Source organism: Sinocyclocheilus grahami, unplaced genomic scaffold (assembly GCF_001515645.1).
Source record: "Sinocyclocheilus grahami isolate Dianchi unplaced genomic scaffold, SAMN03320097.WGS_v1.1 scaffold1194.1, whole genome shotgun sequence".
Classification (NCBI taxonomy): Eukaryota; Metazoa; Chordata; class Actinopteri; order Cypriniformes; family Cyprinidae; genus Sinocyclocheilus; species Sinocyclocheilus grahami.
Window position 1 is genome coordinate 39738 of NW_015506373.1, and position 25479 is coordinate 65216.

The window sequence follows — 25479 nt, forward strand, 5'->3', positions numbered from 1 at the left end:
TGCTGATAAAATGCATTAATCAGATTGAGAATGTAGGTTTGATAGGGTCAATTCTGTTGTCATGAATTTAAGCACTCACCTTGATATTGAGTTCTTTTGTCACCAGACTGGGGCTAATAGGGAGTCGACAGCTGTTCTTCTGGAAGAAAGACTGTACCCTCTCTAGACCCTCCAGCAGCACCATCTACAAAGAACAAACATTCAACTGGATTTGACTGATAAGAACTACAACCACAGTCTCATGACTTCAACCCAAAACTCGTGGTAATACTTTAGTATAGGGACCAATTCTCACGATTAACTAGTTGCTTATTAGCATACCTATTATTAACATATTGGCTGTTTATTAGTACTTATAAAGCACATATTCTGCACGATCATATTCTACATCCCTAATCAATAACCAAAACTTAACTACCTTACCAACTTAATATTAATAAAGCAAATTAGGAGTTTACTGAGGCAAAAGGCAAAGTTAATGGTTTGCTAATAGTGAGAATTAAACCTTAAAATAAAGTATTCGGAAATACCTAAAAAAAAAAAAAAAAAAGAGTATCTAGAACTCTGTGCTTAAACATGTAGGTACAAGATTTTTGTTCTACTACTGATTCGACCACTAGAGGGCATGTTCATGACTGAGATGGGACTTTAAATTTGGTTCTTTGTCTGTGGCACATTTCTAAGTGAAGTCTAGTTTCCATCAATCATACATGTTTATAGTTTGAATTCAATGGAAGATCCTACTATTGCAATTAACATATAAAGAAACCAACTGCTCACTACTGTCCAACTAAGGTAATGTAAAACAATAACAAACCTCAGCAGGAATACATTCTGTCTATGGAGTCCCCGTCACTATACTGTACACACACCTTAAACATGACGTTAATCTCGTCTCCCAGCGGGTCTGCATTAACCAGTGCAATCTTCAGAGGTACAGCGTTGGAATTGAAGAAAGAGCAGGCCTAGTTTCAACAAAAGCAGCACCATGTTACAAAAGCAGCCTCAGGGTTTTAGTTAAATCTCTTATTCAACATGGCAACAAAGAGGGTCTTTGAAATGGGGGCAGATCAGACTGGAGGAGAAGAGATGGAGTTAAGTGACACAACTGTGCTGAGTGTGCAAAACTCTACATCTGAAACAGGAAGGAGGGGGGAGTGAGCAAGGATGATAAGGAAGTGAATCACATGTGAACGCTTCCCAGCCAAACGGAACAAAACCTGGCATGACATGAGAACTGAAGAGCCAAATTGTTCCTTGTCAATGTGGTTTTTGAAGCCTCTATAGAATTGCTGATAAAATGCATTAATCAGATTGAGAATGTAGGTTCTATAGGGTCAATTTTGTTGACTTTAAGCACTCACCTTGACATTGAGTTCTTTTGCCACCAGACTGGGAGTAATAGGGAGTCGACAGCTGTTCTTCTGGAAGAAAGACTGTACCCTCTCTAGACCCTCCAGCAGCACCATCTACAAAGAACAAACATTCAACTGGATTTGACTGATAAGAACTACAACCACAGTCTCATGACTTCAACCCAAAACTCCTGGTAATACTTTAGTATAGGGACCAATTCTCACGATTAACTAGTTGCTTATTAGCATACCTATTATTAACATATTGGCTGTTTATTAGTACTTATAAAGCACATATTCTGCACGATCATATTCTACATCCCTAATCAATAACCAAAACTTAACTACCTTACCAACTATTAATATTAATAAAGCAAATTAGGAGTTTACTGAGGCAAAAGGCAAAGTTAATGGTTTGCTAATAGTGAGAATTAAACCTTAAAATAAAGTGTAACCAAACTCGTAAGCTTCCATAAACCTTTCAATGTTTATTTAAAATCTACAAGTTGGGAAGTTTGAGTTCGAATAGTTTGCAAGAGCGCTAGTATAAACATTTCGATGCTGTAAAAGCAGACTAGTGAGTATCAGTGTTCTTATTGTTAACTAAAACTTTCATTACAAAATTTGGGGCCAGTAAGATTTTGTCAAATAAATTAATAATTTTACTCAGCAAGTATGCATAAAATGATCAAAAGTGACAAAACATTTAAATTCTCAAAAAAAAGAAAAAAAAAAAAAATAATGTTCTTTTTAGCAACATCATATGACCCCTTTTTCCCAGTGTATAACCAAGAAAAAAGCAACAGAAAGCACTGACAAGCTGTTTAAAGAAGAGAAGATACATGCATAAACGTGTGTGTGTGTGTGTGTGTGTGTGTGAGCGCACCCACACCAGCTGAGGGAGATAGTCAGCCAGCTCATCATCACTACTGCTCTCGATCCAGCTCACGGCCACTTTCCTCACCTCTGTGTCAGCGAACCTGAATATAGCACACACAACCAAGCACAACATTAACCACATGCTCAGCTCCCTCTCCATAACAGAACAGTAATAAAGCAAGTCATGAGACTAATAAAGTGGTCAAAAATGATCTAAAGTTTGAAAGCAATACATAAAGAAAAATCATATGACCGAAGTGACACATTAAAAAGGTCATATGGTAAAATGTGAGAAGGAAAGGAGAAAGTGGGCCATAAAACAGAGAGGGAGCGGAACAGATACATACTTTGAATCAAGGAGCTCCAGGGCTGAAACAGGCGACAGAGGGGGCCAGTGGTGCAGAAGTGAGTGGATCTCACCCATACTGCCCCAGTCCCAACTGGGTGCACTGGCCAAGATTTTTGGCAGGCTGTATTGATAGTCCCGACAATAGTACCGCTGGTCCCAGAGCAGTTGCTTGTCTGCTCGTGACAGCCTGGTGGAAAAGATTGCTAGGTAATGTCAAAGTAGACAAAGTATCATATTTTCCTGTACCTAACTATAAGTCTGACTCGGTCAAAATTGCATTGAAGAAAAAACACAGACAAGTCCCATCAGTGTACAAGTCACATTTTACATTCAGAAATAATGTAAAATACAGGTCAATAAAACAAAACGTTTACAAACACTATAATAATGTAAGTTTTACTTCCCTTCATTCCACAAAATGTAACAGTATTCAGAACAGAACAGGAAAAGAGTACAGAAAAATCTAAGTATAAAACAAATTATAGTGCCATGCATTCTGGACATTCATTATAAACGCAAAGCCTAAACTAATTTGTTTAAATGAAAGACAGCATGTGGGAAATGCACTGCACAAATAAACTTGACTCAAGTACCTCTCTCAGTGGGCACGATTCCAAATGTGCCTGCTTTGTGCATGTTTTGCATGCTTGACATACAAGTTGCTTTGGAATAAAAGTTGCAGTATCTTTCAGATGATAAAAAAAAACTCAACTTGCATACTAGAAATTATGGTACTTCCTGTGGGCTTCAAACTAACCCAAGAAGCAGACCCGTTAATCCATGAAACAAAGTAAGATTTAGTTCTGATCCAAAGATAAGAGGCACAGGAAACAAGTCACATCTCTTAAATGTGTCTGCGAATGGGCAGTCAAGCTGGGAGCCCGGCAGCTGTTGGCACTTGGTGGGCATTCAGAAACATGCTCACAAACTGAGCATGGAAAGTTGCCCACCATCTGAGGCTGAGTGTTGTGTGGCTGTTTTAAAGCTGACTAAGCTTTCTGTTTCACATCTGAGAGATGCATTTTCAGCAGAGCATACTAAACAAGGCCTGACAACTGTCTGCTTTTCAGCTGCAATGTCTCCTTATCAATAGAGATTTATTCTGTTTTTATTGCAGTGAATCGCTTTTGCTATCTTTACAAGAAAACCTCTAAAAAGTAATTCATATAAAAAAACTAAATGGTTCTCTTAAACAGCGCGACTCACAAACTGTCCTGTGCATACAGAAGACGACAGAAGTGAATCAAATAAAGTCTGTTTGGAGAAATAGAAGTTAATCCCCTTCTCTAGGCTCAGACTTAAACACATTGTTAAAGAACTTTTTATTTTAAATGAATTATGCTCTTTTGAACTTGCATTGACATTGCATCATCTGTGTTTTCTATTTGAGCACCAGACTGGCATATCAGAATGATTCCTGAAAGACCATGTGACACTAAAGACTGGTTTTACTGTATCAAATAAACCCAGACTTGGTGAGCATAAGAGACTTATATAAAAATTTTTTTTTTAAATTAAACGTAAAAACCGACTGCAAACGTTTGAATAGTACTGTATTTAACTGACTACTGTATTGTCCTGCTGTGTGAACATAATCTTAGCATTCAGAGTGTTGTGAACTGGCTTAATGTTGTCCATGACTTTTTAATAGAGGTTTTTATGCTCTTAGAAGCTCAAAATAACTTCATTCTCAATTCAATTAAAACCCTTAAATAAAATAAGCAAGCTGAAGGGGATCCATATAATTGGAGTAACTAGGCAGAACTGATTCAATTACACAATGCTCTCAAAGGCTGTTTATCCTTTTCATATGCTACTCAGGCTTATTATGAAGCGTCTGATGCTCAAACAAGACAGGAAGCACGTGGCACTGTAACTGTATCAAACATTCTGATTAGAGATTTAACAAAAGCCTACAAACTAATCCTACCTAAAACCTTACCACTACTCTTTAGCAAGCACTGGTGTTTCCTTCATGAAATGCAAATCTACATTATGCCATGAGGTCTTGTGATGCAAACTTACCCAAAAGCAGATGCTTGTGCACATAGCTTTTCAATCTCACTTCGATCTCCTGGATCAAGTGGATCTAGAGATTGAGGGTCTGGGCAGCCGTTCTCCTGAGGACCAACATAGAGCACGTCCACTGCTGGACTGGGAAAGTCAACCTGTTCATGGTCAGACAATGATATTTAAAGTGATCATGAATTGAGAAATCAAAATTCCCTTGATCTTTTGACATATAAGAGGTCATTTTGCTATAAAAACATCCTGTAAGTTTCAGAACTCAAATCTTTCTTGTTAGTCTAAAAACAGCTTATATTGAAACCAATCTGCCAATTATGATGTAATAGTGTGGATAAACTCTGCCTCTACAGAAGATGATCAACGGATGCTACTACATCATTGCCTGTTTAGCCCCTTCCACCGATTCGTGCACATAGTAGGTAAATGACAATATCGGCAAATGCAGGTCTATGAAGAAACCAAATGATAAACTTTATTTGATGAACTTTATTTTTAATGAAATACCAGACTGCGTCAGTAAGAACTTGATCCTTTGTTCACTTAATTTTACCTTGGATTCCGTGGCACAATTCGAAATTTTCAGAAAGATTGAAACTGAAAGATGATGCTGTGCCAACTATATTGGATCCAAAAGTAATGTCACACCACACAAGTGTAAGTGACTGTTTTTATTACGCGATCACTATTGCTTTTGTTTGATATATACTGAGTATTTATGCATTTTAACCTAAAACACAGCAGCGTCCATCTGTGAAGGATGTAGGCTGTCAAACATACAAAACGGGTAGTCAATCATAGCAGTGGGCGTTTACTTCCGAGTCTACAATCCACCACGCCTATTCAAACAGAACGTTCCGATGAGGAGGGTCAAAACTGGACAAAAAAATAGCCTAATAATTACAGTGTTTCTACAGATATGAACAAGTGAAATGTAAGACTTTTTAAGACCACCTTACATGAAATTTAAGACCTAAACCTGTAATGGAAATACACATTATTTTACATACATATATGTGATATTTAATGTTTTAATGTAAAAAGAAAAAAAATTTAATCGCTGTCATAAATTATATTTATTTCCACGATATACAGTGAACGTTTCATATCAGCAGACAATATTCCACACAAAATATCCCCACAAAACTATCACATCACCAAGATTTTTGGTGGTATACACAATTATTCTGAACCAATATTTTCATCAGTGTTCTATCAGCTTTTGCAAATTTTTATTTACCTTCACAAAGGCCTATTTTTAAAAATGTTTAAATGTATGCATCACCTTTCATGTCAAATTATTACAATTCATCAATAAATTGTAATAATGTTACCAGCCAGATTAAATAATTTACACTGCAAAATTACAACTGTAATAAATAATGTAATGAGATTAATGTTTTAAATACATTTATGAATATACAAATAAGAAATGTTGGGGGGAAAATGCATACTTTTCAACATATTAAGCTACCAGTAGGTGGCGGTAAGTCACTTAATGGGTGAGTCATTGAGTCATTCATTCAACTGATTCGTTCAAAACGCTGAATCATTCAGTAACAAAACACAGCCGAGTGTTGCTTGGAGAATGTGCTATACTTCTGCTGTGATCCTTGTTTGGAACTATTTTCATTGGTGAAACAGAACAAAACGGTAAATATTGTGTCTAAAAATGTAAATAACTTAATAACTACTAGACTAACGTTACTTGTTCATTGAACTAAAATGTAATGTAACATTTGCAGTCGTGAGAATATTCAGCAAAATAGCTCTCTTGGTATGTTACTGAACTATATCATGTTATAAATAAACTACATATTTAGAATTTTTACCTCAGTGTGTTTCTTCAGTTTCTTTATGTGTGCTGTTACACTCATTTGTTTTGAAGTCTCTCACAAAGAGACAGGCAGCGTGACCTTGATACCAGAAATACACTATCCATTATCAATCGCCGTTTAAGTTGAATGTATTCAAATCAGAAGAATTATTCTTTTGTTTCGATGCTTCGCTGGTTATTTTTTTGTCACTTAAGTGAATCTTTGGTCTGTCCAATGATTGTAAGCAGTCATTAGGTGTGTCAGACTGAAGATATTTTAGCGGTAATGTGACCAAAAATATTTAAGACCCATCAAATCTGAATTTAAGACATTTTAAGACTTTTTAAGGCCTTTTATTAAGAAAACGTTATTTAAGACATTGTAAGGACCCGCGGACACCCTGTAATTACTACATTGTGATGTTTTTTGATGTAAAAATCTTGATAAGATTACAACTCTAGATGAAAAAAAAAAAAGCACAAATAAAAGAACCTGCAGTATGATCCGTTCTGAAGGATTCTTCCCCTTGCCTGCAGCTCCAGGCTGAAGGACTTGAGATGTCCACAAACTTAGCAGCTGGCTACCTCTTGAGAGCACCCTGAAACACAAAATGCAAGAAGTAATATATATTATGTATAATGCATATTACTTATTAACTGCCGTCTCAAATTGATTAATTTAGCACAGGCATCCCAATATACAGTGGTCATGTTGTGCTGCCATATAGAAATTGCCATAATTGTTAAAATTCTTGTCAAACTAGGTTCACTCACTTTGAGAGTGAAACAATCAAAACAGCAGTAAATCTGTAATTTTATCAAAACCAGTGTTACCTAATGTATTTTCTTTGTTCTTCAAGATTTTACATAAAGACATAATGAAGTGATTACATACTTTTCAGGCATCAACAATTAAGCTGTTTATGGATCTATTTTGGCATTATGAGCACTGAATAACTGATTTATTACCTAATTATTACTGTTTGGAAAAAAATACAAAGAAAAATTGTATATGCACCTAAACAAATATGAAGCAGTCCTGAAAATTCTACAACTTACAATATACTCTCCAAGGTTAATCTATTTTATTTGAGGTATTATTTTATGACTTGCCTCCTGAAATCAAGCAGAGGCATGGACACTTTTCCCAAAAGCTCTGGACCCTTCCGTTGCTTGTTGGAATCTGGCGAGTTGTTCGCATTCTGGTTAAGAACCCCGTAGAGAGAAAGACTCAGCATGGCCTCTAGTGGTAAAAGTGCCACTGAAATAGGGAAATTTATCCTAAAGAAACAGAGGTAGTCGTCACCAACAGCAGAAACGGGCAGCAATCCCGCTGATTTCCCTCTAATTCTAGAAATTGCAGGAAGTAGCATGTCAGTGTGTTTAAGGGGCATTAACACTTACGATTCGTCCCATTTGATGTGGTAGAAAAAACTCTTGTATGCTCCCACTTTTTTGGACTGGACAGGCTTGAAGAGATTCCTGTTGTTGTGGGTCAGGGCACACATCAGGTAGTATTTTTCAAAACTGAAAAACAGGAAGGACAACTTACTCTATGGCACGGAAAGGGAAGAAAACACTGGCCTGTACTTATCTATTGCCAAAAGCATAATTTGACTGAATATGATAGAAGTTAATCGAGTCTACCACACTGTTTGAAAACTAATGCAAAACATTTTTTCCATTTAGTTTTATGCACAATTTACACAAAAATTGTTTGTATATTCATTCAAGTATTCTTTTGAGAGGTTTCAAATAATGGCAAACTATGCGCTTTCTTTTTTCGCATACACTGCTATTCAAAAGTGTGGGGTTGGTAAAATTTCTCAAGTTTTTGAAATAAATCTTTTATGCCTAGGACTGCATTTATTTGATAAAAAATGCAGTAAGAAGCAGTAATATTTTGCAATATTATAACAATTTAAAAAGAAAAATATATTTTAATATACTTTCAGTTGTAATTTATTCCTGTGGTGGCAAAAGCTGAATTTTCAGCAGTCTTCAGTCTCACAAGATCCTTCAGAAATCATTCTAAAAGGCTGATTTTGTGCTCTAGAAACATTTCTTATTATTATCAATATTGAAAACAGATATGCTGCTTAATATTTTTTGTGGAAACTGTGATACATGATACATTTCAGGATGATTTGATGAATAGGAAGTTCAAAAGAGAAGCATTTATTTGAAATCGAAATGTTCTGTAACATTATAAATGTCCTTACCATCACTTTGTATGCATCCTTGCTAATAAAAATTCTTTACAAGTACTTCTAACTTCTGAAGAAAAAAAAAAAAAAACTGGCCCCAAACTTCTGAACAGAATATACACATTCTATATTAAGTTTCATAAATACTGTCAATTGACTTGAATCCTTGTCTAATGACAAAAGTTGGGCATTTTGATTCATTTTTGTGAAATAAATAAATAAAAATCACAATTTTAGGCAATTTAAGAACAAATATACAGGTGCATCTGAAATTAGAATGTCATGGTTAAAGTTAATTTATTTCAGTAATTCAACTCAAATTGTGAAACCCGTATATTAAATAAATTCAATGCACACAGACTGAAGTAGTTTAAGTCTTTGTTCAAAATATACACTGAATGTCAAAAGGATTAAACATTTAGCTGTAATGCACAGCCGTTGTAATAAGAGATCATCAGCAACATCCTGACCCCCCAAATATTCATTATCAGAGGACACAGCCCTTATTTCTTGCAACATTTTTCATAGGTGGCCTTAAAAGTTTCAAAAGCATGTTGAATACAGTTATTTTTGTGTGTAGTGAATGGAAATAATGTGATTCTAAGCTCTCCAAGTTGGGTTAAATGTTAAATGGTCCAGATATAATTTATTGAGGCTGATTGCTCCAAGAGAACGCAGACTCTAAATTACACAAATTATCGAGGATGAAATAACAGTGTAATGAAAATGGACTAAGGCAGTGCTTTGAAAGTAGTAGAGAAGTTTACCTTGGCTGTGAGTTTGTTAACTCACACAGTCATTATCAGTCTGAACTGAATTAAACAGTTTAATTTAGACTGCGGGGCATGATAGGCCAAAACAGGAAGGGTAAATGGATTTCTTTTAAAATCCATTTCTTTATTATGAAAGTATTAAGTTAAAGCTTAGACCAGCTTCAGAAACACTCATGTCACAAGCACTAAAAGGGACACAGTGCTCACCTGCTGACCCAGGTAGCAGGAATGCCATGAACGGCAAACAGCGTGAACTGCAGGTGCTCAGTGGTGCCCGAAGCTTCTTTGCTGTCCCTCCTGTCCTCCAAGTGCTCTTCCATCGTGTAGCCAGGAGTAGTTGGACAGAAAGACCTCAGGTAGAGCTTGGCGAGCTCATACACAGCATCTGTGAGTCCGGCTAAACTCTCCTCAATGGGGCTAGCATAACCTGGGGATCACAAGCAGCAGAGTACAGCATAGGTGAACAAGAAACAGCCATTGAGATGATTTTAGGAGCTGAGCTTACCATTAGCTGAACCTGTAGAAGCTGAACTCATGGCACCAGCCTGCAAAACAAAACAGTGCTATTTGTATGTACATTGAAAAAAATGATTAATTGAATTTACTATTTTTTTTAAGGTAAGTGGTTGCAATCAAGTTAATTTAGCTACATTTAAATAAATTTAGTTGACTAACTGTCAACAAAATTGGTTTATTTAAATGTAGCTAAAATAAATTGATTGCAACCACTTACCTTAATTTTTTTGTAAATTCAATTAATCAACTTTTTCAGTGTATATGCAAACAGAAAAAAATAAATAACGACTACAGATTGCTGTGGTTTTGACTAGGGATGCACAATATCAGTAGTGTGTCTGCTATTTTTTTATTGTGTTTTTTATTTTATAAACAGTACTGGACAAATACAAAAACATCTAATAATTGAATTAAACAAGTTTAGATGTAATATTTAGTGGATCTCAAAATGAACATCCATTTTTATACCATATATTATAACATTGTGCTACCTAAACGCACTTTTACCATTTCAAGTATCTGATTTTAGTTTAGTTCAGATCAGAACTGTAATATCAGACATTTATAAACAATCTGTTATTTGTCATAACATTAAAATTCTTACTGGCTTATAATTTTATTACAGTGCATAAATACTTCACACTGAATGTTCTCTGACCTCTGGAGAACGTGTTCTAGGAAGGTTGACAGAGCGTTTGAGCTTCTTGATGGCATCACTTATGGCTGGTGTCTCAACTTCATCCAGAGCACAGCACAGATTTTTAACAGACTGAACCACATTGTCCACTGTTTTATACTGGGTGCTCTAGTGAGAGAGAGATTGAAAGTGAGAAACACTGAAATCATTTCAAACACTTTATTTATTTTCATATAGTATAGTACAGCTTGTGGTGTTTGTTAAATAACAAGTAACCTCATTCTGAAGGCAGAGATTGACCTGCTTATAATATCCTTCAAGTTGTTCAGCAAGAACCTCTCTAGAGAAGAAAAAACATGCAAAGTAATGAGAGAAATCAACAAGCACAATCAGGGACTTCAAAGGCCACCCATGGCTTTCGTAGCCTTTAGTAGGGGCGGGAGATAAGATGGAGCACATTCCTACCTTGTGACTGACTCTTTAAACGGTCTCTCTACTAGGCCGAGGTATTTCTCCAAGACAATAGGGGAAATGTCATCTTCTGCCTGATAGAATACAAAACATATACATGTATATATCCATTAAATATATCCATTAATATCCTCTGAAGATAGTAATGCAGTGAACAACTAGTTTCAAGTTGTTTATTCCAGCCTTTGTAAGAGTCTTACCGTTCGGGCCAGATCTCTTCTCATTGTGCTAAGAAAAAGGAGCTGCAGTTTGATCTCCGTTTCCCACTTCCTGCAGTTCTGCACGTACTCATGACTGCCCAGACTATGTTTACTGGAAGATAATGTTAAAGATGCTTCAGACATGGGCCAGAGCCAAAATCAACAATGAATGAATGAATCAATGAATAACTAAATAATGCTTAAATATAACTTTATATAATTATAATAATAACTAACATTTTAAAGTCTGAGTTAATTAAGATTTTTTTTTATACATATAAATTGTTACTTTTATTTAGCAAGGATGCATTAAATTAATCAAAAGTGTCAGTAAACATTTATAGACATTTATAACGCTACAAAAAATTATATTTCATATAAATATTGTCCTTTTCAACTTTCTATTAATCAAATAATTAAATATATATATATATATATCACAGTTTTTACAAAAATATTAAGCAGTATAACTCATTTCGACAATAAGAATAAGAAATGATACACAAGTACTAGAATGAATTCTGAATAATAACATGACTCTAAATATAGGAGTAATAGCTGCTGAAAATTCAGCTTTACCAATACCAAAAAAAATAACAAAAATGTGTCCTTTTTTTGAGAATGCACTCGAAGAACATTCCAGGGCAAGAGATGTGTCCTGGATGACTGTGCTTTGGAAGGCCAGAGCAGGAACATTTTTAATAATTACTCGTATCAACTTGCCAAGGTCAACTGAAGAACAGACAGTCAGCACTGAAGCAGACAGTGAGTAACTATACCTTAACATAAGGGGAAACTAACGGCTTTCAAAACTCTGCATTGAACACACGAATAACATGGTAACTAAGGCTGCCTTGCATTACAGAGCTTGAAATGTTTTTGCCCCCCTGTTCCTTATTAGGGCAGGCAAACCCTCCCCTAGAACTGTTGGTTCTGCTCTTCCAATGGTGTGGGTAAAAAAGAAACATTTCCCTAGCACAATTAAAGCAAAATAACCCCATTTTCAAGGAATGTTGGCAGGGGACTTGTTTATGCAATACGACAGAATGCCTGCAAAAGGGAAAGGGAGATGGTAAACGAAGGACTCACTTCTGTAGAACCTCCTCTTGTCCACAGACCTTGAGAACGTAGCTGCTGATGTCCACCTGGTTCAGGTCATCATGGACCCAACACAAAGCCTGCATTATGAGAAGGTCCACTGGAGAACTCACTGGGCAAAGAAACACAGAAAACATGAAAGAAAAAGGCATCCATGGACTGAGAAAAGAATGAAGCTAATGAAAAAGTAAACAAGATTATAAAATAAATGCATTTTTGTCCAGACAATACAAGACAGTGGTGTACAATATTGCTTTGGATTCCAATGACTCTTATTGTATGGACAAAAAAAACCATTCTTCAGAAACGACACGAGGGTAAGTAAATGCTGAAAGAATTTTCATTTTTGGGTAAATTGTCCATTTAAATGAATTGAAGACCATCCTGAAGGTCTTGTCTGCTTGATGTTGCACAAAAATATAAAATGATGCAGCCAGTATGACACACCATTTTGCCAAGCTTGGACTGATGCTGGCTTTAAAACGGACTATTACCAAACAGTTCATGCGGTACAGGGTTGACTTTGAGGAAAGCAAGGGATGAGAGTGCCATTTGGAAGAGGACCTATGAACCTCTATGAACCTCTTTTGGTTCATTGCGATGGAAAACTGCAATAAGAAATGGATTTGGCATGAGAAGTTTAACTAGATCCGAGGAAAAATATGACACCCAACATGTTGTTCATGGTCACCCCAGGCTGCAGCAATAACAGGCCCCTTGGAATTATCCTCTCTATAAGATCCAAGCCTTGGGCTGGATTACAGTTAGTCAGCTGTGCCTGGCCTGGACTCTTCATGTCTGCCGTGTTTTTCAAGCCCAAAGGTCTGATGGTCATGCCTAATTTGTGGTGACTTTGGGGTTGCTTTGAAGGGTTGTGGGATGCCAGTAAAATTCCTCTTCTGCCATCCTCTATTCATGGCACTACAGCAACACACATGGTGCTGGAAAGTCAGGAGATTGTGGTTGGTCTAAAATGGCAGGAACTCTAGAGCCTTGGAAAAAAGCTAAGAGGCAGAAAGGCTAGAGTAGAACATCAGACCATATACAGGTGCATCTCAAATTAGAATGTCGTGGAAAAGTTTATTTCAGTAATTCAACTCAAATTGTGAAACTCGTGTATTAAATAAATTCATTGCACACAGACTGAAGTAGTTTAAGTCTTTGGTTCTTTTAATTGTGATGATTTTGGCTCACATTTAACAAAAACCCACCAATTCACTATCTCAACAAATTAGAATATGGTGACATGCCAATCAGCTAATCAACTCAAAACACCTGCAAAGTGTTTCCTGAGCCTTCAAAATGGTCTCTCAGTTTGGTTCACTGGGCTACACAATCATGGGGAAGACTGCTGATCTGACAGTTGTCCAGAAGACAATCATTGACACCCTTCACAAGGAGGGTAAGCCACAAACATTCATTGCCAAAGAAGCTGGCTGTTCACAGAGTGCTGTATCCAAGCATGTTAACAGAAAGTTGAGTGGAAGGAAAAAGTGTGGAAGAAAAAGATGCACAACCAACCGAGAGAACTGCAGTCTTATGAGGATTGTCAAGCAAAATCGATTCAAGAATTTGAGTGAACTTCACAAGGAATGGACTGAGGCTGGGGTAAAAGCATCAAGAGCCACCACACACAGACATGTCAAGGAATTTGGCTACAGTTGTTGTATTCCTCTTGTTAAGCCACTCCTGAACCACAGACAACGTCAGAGGCGTCTTACCTGGGCTAAGGAGAAGAAGAACTGGACTGTTGCCCAGTGGTCCAAAGTCCTCTTTTCAGATGAGAGCAAGTTTTGTATTTCATTTGGAAACCAAGGTCCTAGAGTCTGGAGGAAGGGTGGAGAAGCTCATAGCCCAAGTTGCTTGAAGTCCAGTGTTAAGTTTCCATAGTCTGTGATGATTTGGGGTGCAATGTCATCTGCTGGTGTTGGTCCATTGTGTTTTTTGAAAACCAAAGTCACTGCACCCGTTTACCAAGAAATTTGGGAGCACTTCATGCTTCCTTCTGCTGACCAGCTTTTTGAAGATGTTGATTTCATTTTCCAGCGGGATTTGGCACCTGCCCACACTGCCAAAAGCACCAAAAGTTGGTTAAATGACCATGGTGTTGGTGTGCTTGGCTGGCCAGCAAACTCACCAGACCTGAACCCCATAGAGAATCCTCCATGCCACGCCGAATTGAGGCAGTAATTAAAGCAAAAGGAGCCCCTACCAAGTATTGAGTACATGTACAGTAAATGAACATACTTTCCAGAAGGTCAACAATTCACTAAAAATGTTTTTTTATTGGTCTTATGAAGTATTCTAATTTGTTGAGATAGTTAATTGGTGGGTTTTTGTTAAATGTGAGCCAAAATCATCACAATTAAAAGAACCAAAGACTTAAACTACTTCAGTCTGTGTGCATTGAATTTATTTAATACACAAGTTTCACAATTTGAGTTGAATTACTGAAATAAATTAACTTTTTTTTTTATTGAGATGCACCTGTATGCACAATCCTGAAGCTACTGATGAATTTGTAAATAAAACTTGTCAAATGGATGTACCTTAATCTGAGACACTTAATCTGAGTCTATCCTGGAAAAACCTTCATATTCCACACATTCTCACCCTAGTCACCTCCACAGCTTCATTTGCCTTGTCTTTCATGCCAAGTATGTCTGGAATTGCGAACTTTACTAACCTTACACACAGCTAAGCATTTTCCTCCACTTAAACAAACTAAGAAAAACCTCAAAAACCTCTTTTTCCTCTTTGAAGATTCAGACAGTCAGCACTGACATGCAAAGAGATGGTATGTCCATTTAGCTGTATGGTGATTGTCTGCATGGATTAGCAAAGTTAAGTAACAGTAAAGCATTACTTTGTTGACCACGGTTCATGGAATGTAGGAATGTTGTAACAAACCTGACTTTTAGTAGGATCTAAAATCTCTTGATCTAAACAAAACAAACAGGGTTAGTTTAAGAGGAAAAACACGCAAGAACTTGTGTGAACGTGAGAAAAAGATAGCTAGAACATTACAACCATCCAGCCAATTATAGCCGAGCCACTCCGGAAATATATTAGCTGTCTGTGAAGCAACTTCGGGGCCCGATAGACACTGTGCCCCCTTTTTCCTTCCTAAGACCACAGTCTATGCTGGATTTATACAGGACAAAAAGAGCTATGAGGCTCAGGCAGTAACAACACAGAAAAATTCTTCAACACAAAAGGCCAGTCTTGATTTCCTGCCAGGAGTGAGGTGGCTAGAGACTCGGCACAAAAAACGAGGCCCAGCAGTCTTCAGAACACAGCCGCTTCACAGGGAACTGAGCCAAGGCCATTACAGCTCAATGAAAAGGACTTTCCGTGCTGGACCACAGACAGGTTACCCAGTAAAAAAACCTTGACAAGTGACATGCAAGCTGAAAAATGAAAAACACAGGAACCCTGGTCGAAGAATCTGTTGACCAGACACACCATAACAGTTATGTAAAAAGAGAATGTGTCGCAGTGGCCAAGAAATGCTCTCTGGCGTTGTGTCATGACTTCTTCATTTGTCAGCTTCGTTTATAGCAGACACTCGGAGAAGCTCACTATTGACAAATAGTGAGTACATGATTTATCAGATGTGACATTATTAGATACTTATAAGGGATAGTTCACCCAAAAATTTAAATTGTCATAATGATCTCACCCTTATGACGTTTTTGGGTGAACTGTTCCTGTAACTGCCTTAACTGTTAGCATAACAATTTTCATATAAAACATGTTCACTGTCAAAAGCTTTTTATAATGACTAAATTCAGTGTGACAAAGAACTGCTTACCATCACAAGTGAAAGTTACAGGCTGTTGAGAAACAGAAATCTCAATGGATACTTTCACACTGCCCCCATTGTCCCCTCCTGCATCCCTCTGGTTGATCACAGGGCTGAGAACATAGCCAGGATTGGTAGCCAGGTCATCATGTGTGAACTTTGACCTCAGTCTGCAAAAATAAAAGGACAACACTTTGTTTAAAATGAAGACCTAACGAAGGTAACTGTGGTGTACCGCAAGGTTCAGTCTTAAGTACTTTGTTAATATACATATACATGCTCTCTCTGTGTGTGATATTAGTAGGAAACAAGGTATTAGCTCCCATTGTTACATGGGCTACACACAGCTGTAGACATCCTGCATTTCACTTGTCAGCAGTCCTTGTCAAAGGTACACATATGAGGTTTTAAGGCAATTCCCAAATTAGTACTTAAGGTCCAAATTAGCTTTGCTTTCCCTATAGAATCCAACATTACAGTGCTGATTCAGGTCTCCTGGGACCTTCTGATATCAGATTAACAACACAGCTGTAGTAGTGGGACCTGCTTTTTCTGAGGTATCCCTTTCAACGGTCAATAAATATATATATTTTTTTAAAAACAACAACTCGTAACTCACTTTGAAATGTCTTCACAGAATGCTACGACTTCTAGATTTTGGCCTTCCTTTTTCTCTAAGATGGAGTACTTTGAGAGTACATTGGTACTTCCTTTATTGATCTGTAAAAAGACAGACACGAAGCCATGGTTATACTGATGATCAGACATTTGGCCTATTATCCTATACATTCACTTTCACTAATGGTGTCCTACACATAGGAAATCACATGTTAAATATATGTTGTAAACAATATATTATGTACAGTCTGTATTATACACAGGGGTACCAAATAGACATGATTGATGACATTAACATCCCAGTTCAAATGTGGAATGAGACAGTCTCTCTATTTGTTGAGAGGATACGGAGAATATGAAGAATGCCTGGAATGCCAAAAAAGAGAGACTTCCTTCAGGAAGGAAACTGGTCAAAAAAAGAACATAAACATGGAATTACAACTAGGAATTAAAGGTACTTTCAGTTCAATGATGGCTTACATGCTAAGAAATTAAAAAAAAAATAATAATTTCTGTATTAATTACATTTGCCATGCAGACTATATGCATGCAATCTCATTGGCACATTCTTGTGAAATTTTCTCTTAACATGGTCTCTGATGAGAAAATCTGCCTCCGACACATTTGCCATAAATGAAATCAAAGCAAAAACAATCAAGAGAATCAATTCAGACAAAAAGAGCAGGTCACATGGTTTATTGCGGGTAATACATATACAGTATGCATCGGATATGATGATGGTTTATTTAGCTGTTCACTAGGCCAAAGCTCTAGGCCTAACCTTAAGAGAAAAATGAGACGCCATGTGACACACATTCACAAATTATTCATCCGCTTTTGCTTAGAGCTACGGTTTTACAGTTCTGGCTGCCCTACATGCAATCTCTCCCAGTCCAAACAGACCTTTTCCTCAGGTTCAAAGTTTATAAGGGATCTGCCAAGAAACAATTCAACACAACACTCAGGAATGAGAGGATGAAGGAAGCGGTCTTACATGAGCTTAGTATTCGATTTAATACAAGTAAAATTCCACCATCATCTACGTTTGTGTGTAATAGAATTCATAGCAAATGCAACTTCCTCTCTACTATTGTTGCCAAGAATACTGACATGCATTAACTGGAACTCTGTTCCCTACTGACCTGATAATACTTCCACTAAATAAATATGACTGAACTTCCGTCGGATGATTTAACATTCCACTGACTACAGAGTGCTTGATGGTAAACTGTGATCAAGAGCTCGGTTTATGAATCTAATTACTCACATTGACATTAAACAAACTTCATTTATGCATGTTGGATAAGCTGACAGTCAGACGGTCAGTTAATAGTTCACATGGAGGGGATGTTGTTCACAGCACATTTATAAACACACACGCACAACAGAAACCACATGGTCGATGTATCAACCAGAAACACCTTGTTGTCTGCATACGAGAGCTACTGTGTGGGCTCTCGTATGTAGTGACTGTTGTGACTGTTGTGATACACTATGACAAATTATACCAGTCTTTTTACAACATCGGCAGTAACATAACTCAATTCAGTGTCTAATTGATGTGTGACCAATATGTGGCTGCTTCTGAACGCTCCCAGGCATATTTGGCACACATTATGTGTATCAGACATGTCAAAAATACTGGATCTGTGCATTAGGCCTTACAATGCACTCTAACAGACCAGTATTATTAATTACACAACTGTTCAAAAGACTAGGGCGAGTAAGATTTTTCTTTTTGAAAGAATTTAAGCATCACAGCCATTTTTTAACATTGATAATAAGAAATGTTTCTTGAAGACAAAATCAGCATTTGAGAATTATTTCTAAACGCTTAAGACTGGAGTAATGGCTGCTGAAAATTCAGCTTCGCCATCACAGGAATAAATTACATTTTTAAATATATTCAAATAGATTATTTTAAGTTCTTAAAATATTTAGTTTTTATTGTACTTTTATCAAATAAATGCAGCCCTACAAAGCATAAGAGACTATTTTAAAAACATTTTACAAAATGTACTGACCCCAACCTATTAAACTGTAGTTTATATACTATACTTGCATTTTACATATATTAATAATCTACATATTTTATTTTATTGTTTTTAAAGTTTTTATTTAATTGTGTAAATATTAACATAAAATTCCACCTTTGACACCAATACTTTATATGTTTTTTTAATCAGGAGATAATGCATAATCTGGGCTTGCTTTATGAACGCTGTGTAATAAAAATATGCTATATAAAAAAGCATTCCCTCTACTAATCCTAAATACATTCAACCATACTCAAAAAAGAAACCACTTTTGATAATGTGTTGTAACCCAAACCACAAGCATGAAGTAACGGCATTAAGAACACTCACACCAAGACCGACAACAAACAGGTCTTTTGGGATGTGTGTGCTGATAAGGGCTGAAATATCCAGGACTTGTGATAAGAGTATCTGGTGTGGTGTGTGGTGAAGCAGAGTAACTGTACACCAAAACCAAAGCTCAGATTAGTTTCGCTGCTCTTTCACACTCCGAAAGAGAGCTGCCATGGCAACAGAGAGCTGCACGGCCCCGCTGCAGGCATGTTAGGGAAGAACCCATGGGGCAAAAACAGCTAGCTGGGGCTTGTCTGTGCTAATGAGACCAGCAGCAGTCCTCGCTATAGACACACACACAAAAAGACAGTATACTAGCTAGGACAGTGTTACCTTGAGCATGAACTAGACCTGATGTGTGACTCAGAAATATAAAGATAGTCCTAAAACTTGAAATGAGGAAGTGCAAAGACTGAACCCTCTGAACCCTCTATTTTATCCTTAGATGAAAGCTGTCCCTGTTGTAGAAGTTATGGTCACAAATTCTTCAAGTACTGTGGGAAATGTGCGACAACAGCCAATTGTCCTAGTCAGAAACAAACAATGAAATGGGAAGTGGGATTTCTGGGGGAAAACACACACATTTACACACCCTCCTCATAAGGAATCAAAGTTTCACATTCCTCTCAGGAAGTCGTTCTTTAATTTGGCAATCAGTTACAACGTTTCTAAGGAAAGACCAACGATAAAGCAAGAGGTTTAGATAAAACGGTGGTAAAATGAAAGCAACTAAGCACCAGCAGAACTTGGCTAGAATATGATAAGAAACCAACCAAGAGGAACAAAACCAAAAATGAAAGATGCAAATCGCCCCTAGCAGAAAATTTTGCAAAGACATTTACCACATTGGTATGGTATAATAATTAGAAAACCATATGCACACATTTTTAACTTGTACTTCCTGTCATATCACAGAGCACTGCTACTTTCTTGTTAAAGTGCTAGAATGTATGCAAGCATGAGAGACACTTATAAAATACTATGTTGTCGATTAGGGGCGTCAATTAGTGGGTTTAGTTTTTTTAAGTTTTGATATTTTTTGCATTTTTATTAAAGGGGTCATCGGATGCCCATTTTCCACAAGTTTATATGATTCTTTAGGGTCTTAATGAAAGGTCTATAACATACTTCGGTTCAAATTTCTCAATTGTAGTGTAAAAAACACCCTTTTTACCCTGTCAAAATCAGCTCTGTTTTCAGCAAGCTGTTTTAGTCCATGTTGCTTTAAATGCAAATGAGCTCTGCTGATCCCGCCCCTCTCTTCTGTGGGGTGATGAGCAGACTGTAAACTTCAGCCACGAAATTTGCTAACTAGCACATATTAGGAAAGGCGATTTGCAAAGATTCATAAAAAAAAAACCTTAATTTGCTTCTTCTGTCACTGAAGCTGGATCACGAATGATTCACGCGAACATAAACGCATTTAGGCAGATCGGGGGTGCATTCCCTTCAAAAACGAAAGTAACATTAATCCTCTGTGTCTTCAGCAGCTCAGATGTCTGGAGTAAATGACGACTGCTATGTTCATTATTACATCCAACAACAAAACACCTCAATCTCTTAATCGGAGATATTCTTGTCTTCCCCAACACCGGAGTCGACACAATGGTGGACAGCTTACAGCTCACTCAGGGCGAGTCTAAGGTAAGACGGCCTTTGTAATCAACTATCGTGGGAGGGACCTGGGTCTGTGTGACATCACAAAGACAGGCATCTGAGATTGGCTCGATCTGAGAAAGGGGAAATTATTTAATGAGATAAAAAAAAAACACTGGGTGGATCTTTATCATTATAGGGTGGTTGTGTACACACACTGCCAACACACATTTCAGTTCAAACAACTTGTAAAAGTGCATGTCGCATCCGATGACCCCTTTAAAGGGGTCATATGATGTGATTTAAATTTTTCATTTCTCTTTGGAATGTTACAAGCTCTTGGTGCATAAAGAAGAGCTGTAAAGTTGCAAAGACTAAAGTCTCAAATCCAAAGAGATATTCTTTATAAAAGTTAAGTCAACCACACCTACCTAAAACGGCTCGTACTAACACACCCCCACATGTCTACGTCACTATGTGGGAAGATTTGCATAACGCCGCCCAAATGTTCACGCAAAGAAAGAAGGTGTAACTTTTATTCTCGCTGTAGTATTGTTGTTGCCACCGCCATGTCGTGAAGACACTGTGTGTTTCATTGTGAAAGCGAAACTACTTTGTTTGGCCTTCCAAAAGAGGACGATATCCGCTTCGTCATGCCTAGAGCTGATCCATGCAGGTCGCTGAGGAAATACATCAACTTCGAGCTGTGGATCGCCAGATCGGCTTTCACCGTGGACGAAATAATAATTAGAAAACCATATGCACACATTTTTAACTTGTACTTCCTGTCATATCACAGAGCACTGCTACTTTCTTGTTAAAGTGCTAGAATGTATGCAAGCATGAGAGACACTTATAAAATACTATGTTGTCGATTAGGGGCGTCAATTAGTGGGTTTAGTTTTTTTAAGTTTTGATATTTTTTGCATTTTTATTAAAGGGGTCATCGGATGCCCATTTTCCACAAGTTTATATGATTCTTTAGGGTCTTAATGAAAGGTCTATAACATACTTCGGTTCAAATTTCTCAATTGTAGTGTAAAAAACACCCTTTTTACCCTGTCAAAATCAGCTCTGTTTTCAGCAAGCTGTTTTAGTCCATGTTGCTTTAAATGCAAATGAGCTCTGCTGATCCCGCCCCTCTCTTCTGTGGGGTGATGAGCAGACTGTAAACTTCAGCCACGAAATTTGCTAACTAGCACATATTAGGAAAGGCGATTTGCAAAGATTCATAAAAAAAAAACCTTAATTTGCTTCTTCTGTCACTGAAGCTGGATCACGAATGATTCACGCGAACATAAACGCATTTAGGCAGATCGGGGGTGCATTCCCTTCAAAAACGAAAGTAACATTAATCCTCTGTGTCTTCAGCAGCTCAGATGTCTGGAGTAAATGACGACTGCTATGTTCATTATTACATCCAACAACAAAACACCTCAATCTCTTAATCGGAGATATTCTTGTCTTCCCCAACACCGGAGTCGACACAATGGTGGACAGCTTACAGCTCACTCAGGGCGAGTCTAAGGTAAGACGGCCTTTGTAATCAACTATCGTGGGAGGGACCTGGGTCTGTGTGACATCACAAAGACAGGCATCTGAGATTGGCTCGATCTGAGAAAGGGGAAATTATTTAATGAGATAAAAAAAAAACACTGGGTGGATCTTTATCATTATAGGGTGGTTGTGTACACACACTGCCAACACACATTTCAGTTCAAACAACTTGTAAAAGTGCATGTCGCATCCGATGACCCCTTTAAAGGGGTCATATGATGTGATTTAAATTTTTCATTTCTCTTTGGAATGTTACAAGCTCTTGGTGCATAAAGAAGAGCTGTAAAGTTGCAAAGACTAAAGTCTCAAATCCAAAGAGATATTCTTTATAAAAGTTAAGTCAACCACACCTACCTAAAACGGCTCGTACTAACACCCCCCCACATGTCTACGTCACTATGTGGGAAGATTTGCATAACGCCGCCCAAATGTTCACGCAAAGAAAGAAGGTGTAACTTTTATTCTCGCTGTAGTATTGTTGTTGCCACCGCCATGTCGTGAAGACACTGTGTGTTTCATTGTGAAAGCGAAACTACTTTGTTTGGCCTTCCAAAAGAGGACGATATCCGCTTCGTCATGCCTAGAGCTGATCCATGCAGGTCGCTGAGGAAATACATCAACTTCGAGCTGTGGATCGCCAGATCGGCTTTCACCGTGGACGAAGCGGAGTTCAGCCCGGGGTCATCACATATGGTTGCCGCAAGCCTGCCGGCCACCGCTCACTCTAGCTCGCCGTGTGTGACGCTGTGTGTTTTGTTGTGAAAGTGAAACTACTTTGTTTGGCCTTCCAAAAGAGGATACGACTAGAAATCAGTGGTTAAGTTGTATTTACAACACTGTTCCAGAACAGTTCAACCCAAATATTCAGATGTGTGCAGCGCATTTTATGGAGGACTGTTTCCTGATCCTGAGAGAGTAGACTACAATGCCAGCTGTTCTGACTCACAGAATGCAAGTACATGTTTTATATTTAAAGGATTTGACACTGATGACTTAAACGCGAGTTTTGAGCAGTGTAGAGTAGCGCTTGTTGTTTGTCATTTCTCTGCTCACAAATTGGGGCATAGAGGAGAAACAATAATGTACAGTATGTGGAAAATAATGTGTTTTTTGAACCTTAAACCGCATAAACACATTTCATTACACCAAATACACAAAATAATGTTCTTTTTAGCAACATCATATGACCCCTTTAACACGCTGTGCTTTAGTTGTTTGACTGATAAAGCCTTCTCAGAAAACATGAGTCTTTAAATTCTTCGCCTTTAAAGCATGACCGCTACAGCCATGGGGCAGTTCACTCTGAACTTTCCACTACTTTTCCATTGTTCTTCTATATAAACATGCAATACATGGACATCTTTGACCACTCGCATCTTGTGTAGCGTCTTGCGCATGATACAGCATACAACACCATGCTCAAATTAAAATAAGGCCAACTTTTAACAAAACTTGCGTGTTTTTGCCATTCCACTGCTTTGATTTGAGCTTCATCTGGCTGAACGGAACTCATGTTTAAAACTTACTGTTTTCTTAAAACACTATAAGGTTTAGGGCCCTATGATTTCCGCGATGTGGAAAACATGGACGGAACGGCAGAATCCAGTCTTAAAAACAGAATTTCACGGAATTTGCTCAATTTTGGATGGATAAATCAATGGTAGGTCAGTACAGTTAAATCAAAACACGATATGGACTAGTGTCTGTGAATATTAAGCTGCAAAAATACTATTTAAATATGAATCCTGCATGTTCTGTGCATCTCTGTGTGAATGAATGGCGCAGACATGCGGTTTTGTTTACTACACACATACTGAAGCGCAAGTGACGCTCGCGGTATTTTCATCCTCTGCTGCCTCAACATATGAGTACATGAACATAATCTCTAGAACTGCTCTGAGAGTCACTTCATGAGCATTTTACCATTTCTTTTGAGAAAAACTAGCATCCTATCATATACAAAAAGGAACTTAAACTTTTCACGGCAACTCATTCGGTTCGGTTTAACTTGAAGAAACTGTGACAGAAATATATTACTTAATGCAATGATAGTAATAAAATTATTATTAAAATATTATTTTTAAAAGGAATATTTACCAGAATAATTATTTACCAGAACTTTAGCAGAAAAAAATTAACACACAACACAGTATTTCTGGGAAAAAATTCATAAATAAACGAATAATAATTTTTTATTATTATTATTTTTCTAAAATCAATTAATTAGCGATGCTTTTGATTAATAATATTTGGTAAAAATATTATGGTAAAAATATTTGGTAAAAATAAAACTGAATTTGAGAAAAACAAAACATTTCATAGGGCCTTAAAAATTTTATTTTTGTCAAACTTTTAATAAATTGCTGTTTAATTGTAAGTTTAATGATTTCAATTAATTAGACATGCTTTATGAAGAATAAAATTAAATTTAACCATTAAAACAAATTTTAAATGGGAAAAAAATGAATCAAGAAACATTTAAACTGAAAAAATGGAATTTGGAAAAAAATAAAACAAAATTTGGGAAAAAATAAATGGAATACATAGTCGATTTTGAAAATATGTATTGTTGACTACATTGAGAAACAGGATATACATTAAGTTCACCACTATGTGGGCATTAATGGGTTTGAATTTGATGTTACCTGGCTGGGATCATTTCTACTTCCTCCTACAAACCCATTGCAGGTTTTTCTAACTCTGCACAAGAGGATGTGGTAATCACTTCTAAACAAACAGTGCTGCCAACTAGGCTTGTCACGATAACAACTTTTTGTTGTGCGATATATTGCCCCAGAAATAATTGCAATAAGCAATATTATTGTCATTTTAAAGACCATTTTATGCCACTGAATATATAATCATAATGTAACAGCATAATAATACAAGAAGGCCTACACACTTCCAAATGACAACAAACTTTTAATTTTTGGAAATTTCATGGAAATTAAGTATCAAAATATTAGATACCTTAAAAAACCTGAATAAATAGTAAATAAACATTTTCTAACAAAAAGTGCAAAGTAACAAGCAGAAAAAAAGACAAATGCACAAAGAACTTGTATGGAGATTTTTCCATCTACAGATTTTTCCCTGACCTTCTTTTCTCTGTAAATGAAGGGTGCACACTATTGCTGAAAAACACAATCACTACTCAGCAGTCAGATGTCTGTATGCACAAAGGCACAGATCCCTAAACAAGACCATA

At 37.1% G+C, this 25479-nt stretch overlaps 1 protein-coding gene across 1 annotated transcript in view; it reads right to left on the bottom strand.

Annotated features, from left to right (window-relative positions):
- Nucleotides 1-25479, bottom strand: part of LOC107567881 (phosphatidylinositol 4-phosphate 3-kinase C2 domain-containing subunit alpha-like) — a 34032-nt gene that overhangs the window by 5812 nt on the left and 2741 nt on the right. The window contains exons 2-19 of the mRNA XM_016253659.1: nt 16751-16851; nt 16141-16301; nt 12318-12438; nt 11229-11340; nt 11023-11102; nt 10834-10897; nt 10579-10725; nt 9910-9949; nt 9612-9831; nt 7829-7951; nt 7538-7705; nt 6918-7023; nt 4609-4751; nt 2582-2770; nt 2242-2335; nt 1365-1469; nt 873-965; nt 80-184 (exon numbers count right to left, since the gene is read on the bottom strand). Coding sequence (XP_016109145.1) covers nt 80-184; nt 873-965; nt 1365-1469; nt 2242-2335; nt 2582-2770; nt 4609-4751; nt 6918-7023; nt 7538-7705; nt 7829-7951; nt 9612-9831; nt 9910-9949; nt 10579-10725; nt 10834-10897; nt 11023-11102; nt 11229-11340; nt 12318-12438; nt 16141-16301; nt 16751-16851 — 2172 coding nt within the window. The remainder of the gene's footprint in view (nt 1-79; nt 185-872; nt 966-1364; nt 1470-2241; nt 2336-2581; nt 2771-4608; nt 4752-6917; nt 7024-7537; nt 7706-7828; nt 7952-9611; nt 9832-9909; nt 9950-10578; nt 10726-10833; nt 10898-11022; nt 11103-11228; nt 11341-12317; nt 12439-16140; nt 16302-16750; nt 16852-25479) is intronic.